The 12113-nt window shown below is 33.4% G+C and overlaps 1 protein-coding gene across 1 annotated transcript in view; it reads right to left on the bottom strand.

Annotated features, from left to right (window-relative positions):
* Window positions 1-8524: 8524 nt before the first annotated feature.
* Window positions 8525-12113, bottom strand: part of MCU (mitochondrial calcium uniporter) — a 417353-nt gene continuing 413764 nt past the window's right edge. The window contains exon 9 of the mRNA XM_069325516.1: window positions 8525-9971. Coding sequence (XP_069181617.1) covers window positions 9708-9971 — 264 coding nt within the window. The 3' untranslated portion in view covers window positions 8525-9707. The remainder of the gene's footprint in view (window positions 9972-12113) is intronic.

Raw genomic sequence — 12113 nt, 5'->3', positions numbered from 1 at the left:
ACAAAGTAGCGAAAGTAGCCCAATTTTGGGCTACAAAGTAGCGAAAGTAGCCCAATTTTGGGCTACAAAGTAGCGAAAGTAGCGAAATTTTGGGCTACAAAGTAGCGAAAGTAGCACAATTTTGGCCTAAAAAGTAGCGAAAGTAGCCCAATTTTGGCCTAAAAAGTAGCGAAAGTAGCGAAATTTTGAGCTAAAAAGTAGCGAAATTTTGGGCTAAAAGTAGCGAAAGTAGCCCAATTTTGGGCTAAAAAGTAGCGAAATTTTAAGCTAAAAAGTAGCCCAATTTTGGGGCTAAAAAGTAGCGAAAGTAGCCCAATTTGGCTAAAAAAAGAAGCGAAAGTAGCCCAATTTTGGGCTAAAAAGTAGCGAAATTTTGGGCTAAAAGTAGTGAAAGTTGCCCAATTTGGGCTAAAAAGAAGCAAAAGTAGCCCAATTTTGGGCTAAAAAGTAGCGAAAGTAGCGAAATTTTGGGCTAAAAGTAGCGAAAGTTGCCCAATTTTGCGGTAAAAAGTAGGGATAGTGAAATATTGGGCTAAAAAGTAGCGAAAGTAGCCCAATTTTGGGCTAAAAAGTAGCAAAAATAGCCCAATTTTGGGCTACAAAGTAGCGAAAGTAGCGAAATTTTGGGCTACAAAGTAGCAAAAGTAGCGAAATTTTGGGCTAAAAAGTAGCGAAAGTTGCCCAATTTTGGGCTAAAAAGTAGCGAAATTTTGGGCTAAAAAGTAGCAAAAGTAGCCCAATTTTGGGCTAAAAGTAGCGAAAGTAGCCCAATTTTGGGCTAAAAAGTAGCCCAATTTTGGGCTACAAAGTAGCGAAAGTAGCGAAATTTTGGGCTAAAAGGTAGCCCAATTTTGGGCTAAAAGTAGCGAAATTTTGGGTTAAAAAGTAGCGAAAGTAGCCCAATTTTGGGCTAAAAAGTAGCGAAATTTTGGGCTAAAAGTAGCGAAAGTAGCCCAATTTTGGGCTAAAAAGTAGCGAAAGTAGCGAAATTTTGGGCTAAAAGTAGCAAAAGTAGCCCAATTTTGGGCTAAAAAGTATCGAAAGTAGCAAAAATTTGGGCAAAAAAGTACCCCAATTTTGGGCTAAAAAGTAGCGAAAGTAGCCCAATTTTTGGCTAAAAAGTAGCGAAATATTGGGCTAAAAAGTAGCGAAAGTAGCCCAATTTTGGGCTCAAAAGTAGTGAAAGTAGCCCAATTTTGGGCTACAAAGTAGCAAAAGTAGCCCAATTTAGGGCTACAAAGTAGCGAAAGTAGCCCAATTTTGGCCTACAAAGTAGCGAAAGTAGCCCAATTTTGCAAGTAATTAACGCCTTTTGATTATCCTGCGACTATGATAGTACTACATAGCCTCTCCGACTTAGTGCTTTCTTTTGATAATTTCTTCCTTGAGGGCTGTAATAGAACTCGTGGGAGATTATTTCCCACGAGTTGTGTAATAGAACACGAGAGAAAAATATATTTTTGATATTCATATAGACTCGACCAGAACAGAAATGCTATCTATGCAAATCAAGTGGTTCCAAATTGTGGAATGACTTCCCTAATGTAATTAAAAGCTGTACATTTCCCAAGCAGTTAAAGAGAGACACTACGAAATATTTACTTATTATCGTGTAATTTCACTAACATTTCCCCACCGAAAGAAGATATTTTTGTCTTATTTTTATCTCTAATTTTATTTACTGAAAATATGCTTTTCTCCAATGTCATCAGATTTGTGTATCTACTTTTGTAAAATTGCTTCCTCAAATCATATATATTTTCTTACTTATAACAGTTTCTTCCCTCTTTCATCCTAAATCCATATCCTTCTGCATTTACCTGAAGGCAAGTCCAGATAGTGTCTCTCGTCCTTACAAGGTTTTCTTGTCTTTCATGTCATATCAGCTGGGGTATTATGGGTTCCGACTTGATTCTGTGTCTGGTACAATGGTTTGTCATTTTTTTGAGATGCGGGGGGTCTTCTTTGGCACTCCTAGCCCTAGTAAAGATGTTTTCATTAAGGGAAATTAACACACCTTGTTTAAAAATGTTTAACAATTTTTATTTTACAGTATATTACAGGAGTCAAAGTTTCATTCCAATACCTCATTAACAAAATGAAAGATTACAAAGAACACAAATACTTCAGCAAAATAACTTCAGGTATATAATGATATTGAAAACATTATCTTCAACTAGACAAATGCTCAGTATCTTTTTAAAATACACTGATCAATTTCTATTAAACCCCTTTTAGCAAGTGAAAAAACTGTTGTACATAAATATTAAATAAAACCAATAGGAATCCAAGTTTCAAACGTTCATCTGACAGGACCGAGAACCTTTGAGCCGCCAGCTTCAACCCTTGAGCAGGAGTACAATCTTTCAAAACGTTTCCTATTCAAATTAAATATGTAAAATATTAGAAGTTGCAAATGTATTTATAATTTACTTTTTTCATAACTACAAATCTTGGAAATGTGAATTGAAACACAGGACTCTCACTGTATCTAGTTTACATTAATGAGGTCCTTCGTAACCTCTCTTTAACAGTTGCATTCTTCGAAACACAACACTGATCATTAGTGTTAATTTACCATATCATTCAAACACTTTAATTATTAATGAAATCTACGTATTCCACACGATTTGAGGACATGATTGATATGATCATTTCCATAAACTAGATAAGCAAACGTATATTACCCAAAGATATAAGAATTTCATGAAGCAATGATTCAAGCAATGGAAAAAATCAACAGTTGAAAAAGTAATATCTATTAGAGAGACAATTTTAATTCAACCCACGATTGGCTAACTGAAAAGTGCTCCAGTTAATTTTCAATATACTACACCTCAATTTTGCAACCATTGACTGCAGGTAATAATGCAAGTGTAATAAAAACTTATATTATTGAAAAAAATCTTTAATATGACATTTTAACATGCAGTGGTCAATGTGAAGCTTTAATTACACTCTATTTTCCAAATTAAATACCGAACCTCGTACTTTTAATTTTGTTTATAATCAACAATGTAAGCACTTGCCCTCAGGCTGTACTCATAGCACAGAAAACCCTAGGAGCATCAAGGCCACATCATATAAGATGAAATCATTAAAAGTATTTTGTATTTTAGAATATGGTATGAAATATTATACATAATCTGCCAATATACATCACCTTGCATAGTGCAAAATAGTATGGTGCTTTATGATGACAAATAGTTCAAAACAGAGAGAACATATTGTAATGCAAAAGTGTTATCACCATTTTGAGACAGCAGTCACTTCTCATATAATTCAAAGGATCATCATGACTAAATGGACTCGGCTTCCTGACCAAAATGAAGATAGTCTTGCACCATAAACACACACCATTGTAGAAGGTGAACAAAAGCCTAAACTACTTAACCCTTCTGCCATATGCCTGCTGAAATGCCACCCAAAGCAATCAGCTTGAAGTGTACCTCACTTTTACAATTTCTGAATAACAACAACAACAACAACAATGTATAAGGTGGCAGGAAAGCTCATTAGGGAACTATAATTTCTTTGAAGCAGAGATGAAGTTTTTCATATAGTATGAAAATGAAAGGCACTCTGTAATTCTTACCATATGGACTCCTTAGAATTTCAAATTAATGTAAAACATATATATAGTAATGTTTAGGCAGATGATAATATAGTCATCAAGATACAAAGTGATAGTCAAGATAGGTCCACAATCTAACATGTCACATTTAAATACTCAATTTATTATTTCAATATTCAAACAGGACAGAGATGAACCTCATCCCCCTGCCATATACCAAATATCCATACAAAATTAATACTGTAGCATTTTGTTTATTATTATGTTTAACTATATAATTAAACACAAGTTATATATTTGTGTTTTTAATAATTGAAAACAAATGTAAAATTAATCACAAAATAAAAATTGTACCATATGTAGCCTACTATTTATAGTACAATACTGTATGTAATAGAGATCTAGTTCACATTATATAAAGGTGGTGAGAGGCTTACTGCTTATGTTCTACCCCCATTTCGGTAGGAACAAAGTAACATACATAACGGGCAGTTTTATAATTGTCGTTATAATTATAACGTTATCTTATTAAACAAAAAAATTGCCCCTCTTTATTCCTAAACAGAATTGATCCATACATGTTCAATGTAATTAACTGATGGATTACAAGAGTGAGGCACACTTTGGCAGACTAGGCAGCATGTGGAAAATCAAGTCACAAGAAGGGAGGGCAAAGGCTACTATTCCTTTTTTTTTCTTAAATGTGCACATGGTATCAAATAACTATATTCCCATTTGTTCATGGCCTGTGAAATGCAGACAGCCTTGATGGTGTACCTTAGATAATCTTGGTAGTGACTGCTTTCCATATGGAGAAAAAAAACTAAGCATCTGACTCTAAGGGAACTTTTTTTTTGTTTTTTTTTTAAACATAACTCAATGCAATCCATACAACCTTCTATTTCTAAATTTCATATATGAATGTATGCAGGGTTTAGCATGCAATCTTCCCTAGGCATTTTGGGGGCTGACCATCACCAGACTTGCAAGTGCCAAAGACCTAAGAAGCATTAAAAGTGTTAAAACAATTAGGTAAGTTCAATGGCTATCACAAGAATGAAACAAAGGCTGATCAGCAGCAGTAAGAAATGGGAGAGTATGATTAGATTGTGTAAGATTATAATAAGTATATACAGGTAGAATATATGTAAGAGGAAAATGTATATATATGGAAGCATTTGACAACAAATCAATGACAGCAATAATATAGGTAAATTATTACAGTATATTAATGTTACAGTACACAGTATGTGGCATGGTATGTGTAAGCTCTCATCATTGTGTGTGTGTGTATGTGTGTGCCTACCCTTGGTGCACAGTATGTGGTGTGTGTGTGTATACCCTTGGTACACAGTATGTGGCATGTGTCTTCCCTTGGTGCACAGTATGTGGTGTGCGTGTACCCTCAGTGCATAGTATGTGGTGTGTGTGTGTACCCTTGGTGCACAGTATGTGGTGTGTGTATACCCTCAGTGCACAGTATGTGGTGTGTGTATACCCTCAGTGCACAGTATGTGGTGTGTGTATACCCTTGGTGCACAATATGTGGTGTGTGTGTATACCCCGGTGCACAGTATGTGGTGTGTGTGCCTTCATGACAGTGTACTTTAAGCTAAGTGGTATTATTTATGTGTTTGTGTGCCCTAACTAGACCACAGTAAGTGGTAGGCTCAAATGCTTCAGGAAGGATAAATGATTTTTCTAACAAGAAATAATTTTCCTCAATCACCTGGCCATTATTGTGGACACACACCTGCTATTTTAATGCTAGTTAATAACACACGTTTACCTCTGTTCACACTAAACCCCTGTACTGTATTTGCTACAGTTTGTGTAATTTAAGATGTACTGTACAAGACAAAAATAAATGATCACCGTGAATGCTGAATTTCCTTATGTCATCATATAATAGTGTAGCTTAAACAAGAACAAAAAATAAATGAAAGTCTTTGTTTTGGTAGAGAATTTAAGAATTTTCCTGTAAGTACTTCTGCAGGATGTAAAAAGTTATGAAATATTGCAATTATTAAATCTTTACTTTCACATCAAACACAAGAAGCAACATAAGCATGCTAGACCTGATAGTGACGGCCAGAACTAAAAAGCCGGGCTCAGTGAGGATCAGCTCCCGTATAATTAAATTATTACTGACCCTCAAGTTATGTCTCCTTTCAACTGATCTGGATAGAAAAGTAGAAGACATTTGTAATGTTCACTGCACTGTGAAAGAAGAATGCTAAAAAAAAAAAAATTGCATTAAAATATTGACTAATCAATGAGGAAGTTTGTAAATATAATTTTCTTATCATAAAAGAAGTTTTAGGCCTTCTCTAATCTGTCCTCACTGATCAAAAACCTATTATAAAATTGTTATCTAACAAATGTATCAAACATTCTTCAATCACTTCAATTTTTGTATACAAAAATTACTATCATTATTCATTACAATAAAATTCACATACTCACAATATATTTCTGTCAATGATATGAATTCTGCAGATTCAATTCTTGCAATCAGTTAAAGACCTTATAGCAAGTATCATAACTAGTATTCCTGATCTGAATTGAGACGGTGAAATAGAGACTGAAAAATTTCACATTTTCTAAAGATGTCAGTGGCAGGAGGAACGAATTGTGTGAGAAAGTATTTACTGAATGTGATACAGTACTTTCTCTTCTCATCCTACTAATACATGCACAGAAAACCTGAGGTAAATGGAAAGCCTTGTTTAGCTTTGCACACAGCACTATTTATGCAAAAATATGATCAAATTTGTTTAACACTCTGTTAGTACAATACACAAAAATGGTAGGCCATGTGAGCAACAATTTAGTTTTTAATTTCTGCACTATACATACCAAAACAGTTTCAGTTTCTAGATATAGTTTGAGTGCATATCCTTATAAAGCATGCAGTTTGAGTGGTGAATAATTCCAATACAGTACAATACAATATTTTGAATTGCAAAAGTGTCATATCTATGGAAACAATAAAATGGAATATGAACTCATACTCTTTTATATGTATAATCATGTATGTATATACATATTATATATATATATATATATATATATATATATATATATATATATATATATATATATATGTATATATATATATATTATATATATATACATATATATATATTATATATATACATATATATATATATATATATATATATATATATATATATACATATATATATATTATATATATATATATATATATATATATATATATATATATATATATATATATATATATATATATATATATATATATATATATATATGGTTGTCTGTTTGTATTATTATTTTTGACAATTCCAAAATAATTAATTTTGTAAATTTGGCTCGGTAATTTGAATTAGAATCTCCAAGTTAGAGATTATACTTGTAATGCTTGGCAAATATATCAGGTTTTCTGTGTACATGAATATCAAAAGCCTTAATAAATGACAAGAGGGAATCTGTGCCTAAGAAGACAGAGAAGATTAAATAGGATTCATATTTAGATAAAGTTAAGGTTCAAATAGAGAATGAAGATTATAAAGTTAAGTGAATTGAGAATATCAGAATCTAAGTCGCAATGAAGACAATATAAAAGTTTCATCTTAGCCAATGAACCAACCATCTATTTCGTTATAAAATATGTATTGCTAACATCTTTCTCTTCCTTTCTATTAGGATAACACTATAAAAATGCTTAAAAACCAACTACATATTAGCAAACATCAACCAATGACATATTATGAAAGACTAGCTGTAACAACCAGTAATACAAAACTAAAAATAATCATTATCACCCTTATTGACCCTATAAACATGAGGTCACTGCTAATCAGCAGAATATGATGGATACATGAAAGTGTTGCTTATGAGGACTTGATGGGGTATGAAACCAAACCAATTGTTATACCAACATCTAGTGTTGGAACCCTGATTATATAATATTAGTTGTTTTCAGTGTAAAGAAAGACCTTTAAATTTTTGAAATATTATGAATACCTACAAAAGTTCGTACTAGAAAAAGTGCACTGCTGTAAAATATGTATACAGTGTATAATCAATAAAAGCATGTGAAATGGCAAAAACTGTGATGTCATTGCTTGCTTGAAGGGATTGGGGCAGTGAAGTGCTCTCAATTGCAGCTGATCATGTTGTAATAAATCACTGAAATTTATCATTCGGAAGTCACTGGCCAGCACTATTATCCCCAGAATCCCTCTGATGTCAACAAATCCACCATCGTAGGAAGACACATTGTCAAACTATTAGTCGTAAGACTTGTAAGTATCAGAGAAGTCAACAAGACCTCTGATATTCATTCTTGAATAATAACTTAGGAAATATCTTCCTGATATTACACAGTAAATTGAGAAAAACATTGCTAAATTGACATTAATATAATTATATTCAATAAAGTGAATCATCAATTAGAAAATCTAAAAATATACCTCTTGCACAGAGTTATGGGGATAATGGCATCACAAATTTATGAAGTCATTTAAGTTGGTTCAGTTTTTTGACTAATGAAAGCAGAGCTGGCCTTTAAACAATTATCTTTGATATCCATAATTCTAAATGTAAAACAAATCTTAAAATAGTAAAATGAAACAATCCACATAATAGTGTGTGGGTAATAATTGGTTGTGCATGTGTTTGCAGGCCCATCTTAACAGCACTGATGTAATATAATCTGGGTTTCTTTGCCCTGGGCAAAGAAACACACTGGGGGCCACTACTAAGATAATGAGCCTGCTCATCTGCTAAAGTACAAGATTACTGTCATAATTATGCACAAATTACTGATATTATAAATATAATTTGTAAAGGCATTAAAATCTCAGGCCCTTTCAGAGAGAGGTCGGGAAATTATCCACTGTCAAAAGATCTCTTGAACAATAGTGACCCTGGATCCCAGTGTGTCTATGCATTAAGATGGCACTGTGTGTTTTTGGTGTGTGTGTGTGTGTGTGTGTGTGTGTGTGTGTGTGTGTGTGTGTGTGTGTGTGTGTGTGTGTGTGTGTGTGTGTGTGTGTGTGTGTGTGTGTGTGTGAGATTTTTATATGTATATATTTTAAACAACCGTGATAAGTACATTTGTGCTTTTTGATACATTTATTTGATTTCATAAGGAAACCAGATTTACGGTTTCATACAAACATCCAATTCTGAATATTTACTGTAGGAGCTATTGTGTACATTGTGTATTGTGAAAGGACATTATGAATCTTTTATGCTAAATTTCTTTAGAATGTTAACCCCAAGTTAGATTTTATTTAAAAATGTGAGACTTTCAACAAATCAAATCCTTTATGAACCATGCTCATATTACAGAATTTTATTTAACATGGGTATTTTGCTATGACAGGAATATTGATTCCTAAAATATCTTATGATTCAGTTGTGATGAATGCTATTTTTTTCCTTTTGATTGTAATGCTTTCAATTTGCACACTTTCTCTTATGTTCTCATATGTGACATACAGTACTTTGTTTAATAATTTAGTAAATTTTAATTCAAATAACTTAGTCCCCATATCCTGAAAAATCACTTAAAATTTAAAGCTTACAGAATATACTTGTGTTTGTAAATGTCTAAATGCAGATTTAAATTTAAACATTAAAATTTATTTAAATACCAGTATGTTAGACATGTTTTCTATGGAGTATTAAGAATGGCAATAATTTATATATAAAATTAGTCAGAGTGCAAGTTGTAGTTGTTGAAAAAACTGGGTTTTGAAAGGCATAACATAATTTTCACTGAGAAATCATAAGGTATTCACATATGGCTTCGATGCTTACATGTAAATTTCAAATTTGATATATTCTGTATATCTGTATCTTTTAATACAGTTATTTCTTACATCCAACAACTTTTCATTAAACTTTCCTTCATCTTGGTCAACACAGCTAATGCAAGCACTTCCTGGCCATAGGCTTAATATCAAAACTGGAAGTTTGCTTTCCTCATTAACCATTACTCTGTGAAGAGTTGCCGAGACTTAGCTGAGCAACTGTGTGGACTAGGACATCTTTTAACTTGTCCATGTTATGCTAAAATCTACAGTATTTGTAAAATCTGTAAATCCATTGATCTTCCTAGGTGAATAGGTTATAAAAGCTACTTATCCTCCTTGAGACCCAACAAATTTTTTAGGGTTTGTTGTGCTTTAGCAAGGGGTGCTTGTGCAGTTGGTGGTTCCTTAAGGGCTGAGTGAGGTAGGTTGAGGGCCAGAGGATCACGGAGCCTCTGCAAGTCGCACTGTAACTCGGCCAGTCGATTCTTGAGTACGTTATACTTTTCAATGTTCATGCCCAGCTTCTTGGCTCTCTTATGGAAGCAGAGGAGGAACTGTCGGTCTCTGATCTCTGGTAAAACAAAGTCCTGTAAAATTTGAAATACTGTTATCTATATATTTATTTATATACAAGAATTTATGTACACTGGGTTTTATGAGAGTACAGGGAATTGAAGTTATAATAATAATAATAATAATAATAATAATAATAATAATAATAATAATATTTTTATTTAGGAAAAGTACATACATAGATGCAGAGTTACAAACATACTGTTGGATTTATAGATAGAGCTAGTACATACAATACCCAAAGCCACTAATACGCATAGCGTTTTGGGCAAGGTGTGGAGGAAAAACACTTAGAGTTTTTAACTCTATATAAATAGAGTATAAATTGTGTAAAAAAATGGAATAAAAAAAAGAAAAAAAGGGGGGAACATGGCAAAAATCAGCAATTGTACAAGTAGGTCAACAAAGAGCATTGTTTAGAATAGCAAGACATTGGTTGACATTTAGGGGGTAAGGTAGGTTACATGGAGTTAGTTAGGTAGTACTTAGTTCTACTCTTAAACTGGTTGAGAGAGGGACAGCCTTTGACATGATTAGGGAGGTCATTCCACATTCTGGGTCCCTTGAGTTGTGAGCATTTCTAGTTTGGTTAAGTCTCAATCTTGGAATATGAAATAAGTATTTGTTTCTGGTGTAGTGCCCATGGGTTCTGATACAACCCTCTGGGAAACTTTCAAGGTCAGGATTGACATTGCAGTTCAGAGTTTAAATATATAGAGTACACATGAAGTGACTGTGCAGTGACTTTTATATCTAACATATTCAAATATTTGAGTAAGGGTACCGAGTGCTGTCTGGGGCCAGAGTTAGATACTGTTCTAATAGCAGCTTTGTGTTGAGTAATTAGAGGACGTAAATGATTTTGAGTAGTAGAACCCCAAGCACAAATACCATAATTGAGGTAAGGATAGATGAGAGAGTAATAGAGCGTCACCAGGGCAGAGCGAGGTACTGTACATAATATCTGATCTTAGAAAAAATGCCAACAGTTTTAGAAACTTGTTTTGATATATTTAGAATGTGTCCCTGGATATTCAGCTTGTTATCGATGAGAACACCAAGGAATTTGCCATCTACTCTATTACTAATTTAGATATTGTTTATTCTTAGATTAATTTGATTTGAGAATTTATTTCCAAACAAAGTATAGAAAGTTTTGTCAATGTTAAGGGTGAGTTTTTATAGCAGTTAGCCAAAGATGGACTTTATTTAGTTCAATATTCACTGTGATATTTAGAGCAAGAGGGATAAGGACTGAAGAAAATGAAGGTTGTGTCATCAGCAAATTGAATAGGTTTGAGGTGTTGAGAGGCATGTAGAAAGTCGATAATGTATATGAGAAAGAGGAGAGGACCAAGTATGCTGCCCTGAGGGAACACCAATGTTGATGGATAGGGTGGGAGAAATGGAATTATTCACAGAAACATACTGGAGCCTGTCAGTAAGGTAAGACTGAAGATATTGGAGGGAGTGACCTCTGACTCCATAATGATGTAATTTAAGAAGAAGGTTTTGGTGGTTGACAATGTCAAAAGCCTTACATAGGTCAACAAATAACTAAACAGGGAATTCATTTTTATCAAGAGCTGCATGTATCAAGGTAATCATATTAGCTAATATATACATTGTTAGTGCTTTTTTTGTGTCTGAAGCCATATTGGCAAGAGCTAGGTATATTGTGTTTGTCTAGATAAGAGTAGAGCTGCTTGTAGATTAGTTTTCAAATATTTTTGACAAATTTGGCAGAACTGATAAAGGTTTGAAGTTGTTGACATCAGTGAGATCACCACATTTATGGACTGTGGTTACTCTTGTTTTTTTTAGAATACTGTATCTTGAAAGGTTTGGAGTTTAAGTGACTTGTTGAAGAGCAATGGAATGGCAGGAGCTAAAAATCTGTAGGTTTTTTGTAAATTAGAGTTGGTATCTCAGCAAGGGCACTAGACTTTGTTTTAAGGGAAAGGATTATATCATTAACATCAGTGGAGTTAGAATGCGTTAGGTACAGAGACTCTGGATAGTTACCTGTAAGGTAGTCCTTGACATTAGTACAGGAGGATGGAATATCATTAGCAAGGAGTATCCCAATGGATGATAAGAACCTATTGAATTCAATAGCAGTATCAGAGGCTGAAAGCAAACTGTCGTTGTTGGAT

The sequence above is a fragment of the Procambarus clarkii genome, chromosome 16, assembly GCF_040958095.1.
Source record: "Procambarus clarkii isolate CNS0578487 chromosome 16, FALCON_Pclarkii_2.0, whole genome shotgun sequence".
NCBI lineage: Eukaryota > Metazoa > Arthropoda > Malacostraca > Decapoda > Cambaridae > Procambarus > Procambarus clarkii.
Note: the sequence above shows the minus strand (reverse complement) of the source record. Positions and strands in the feature narration are given on the sequence as shown.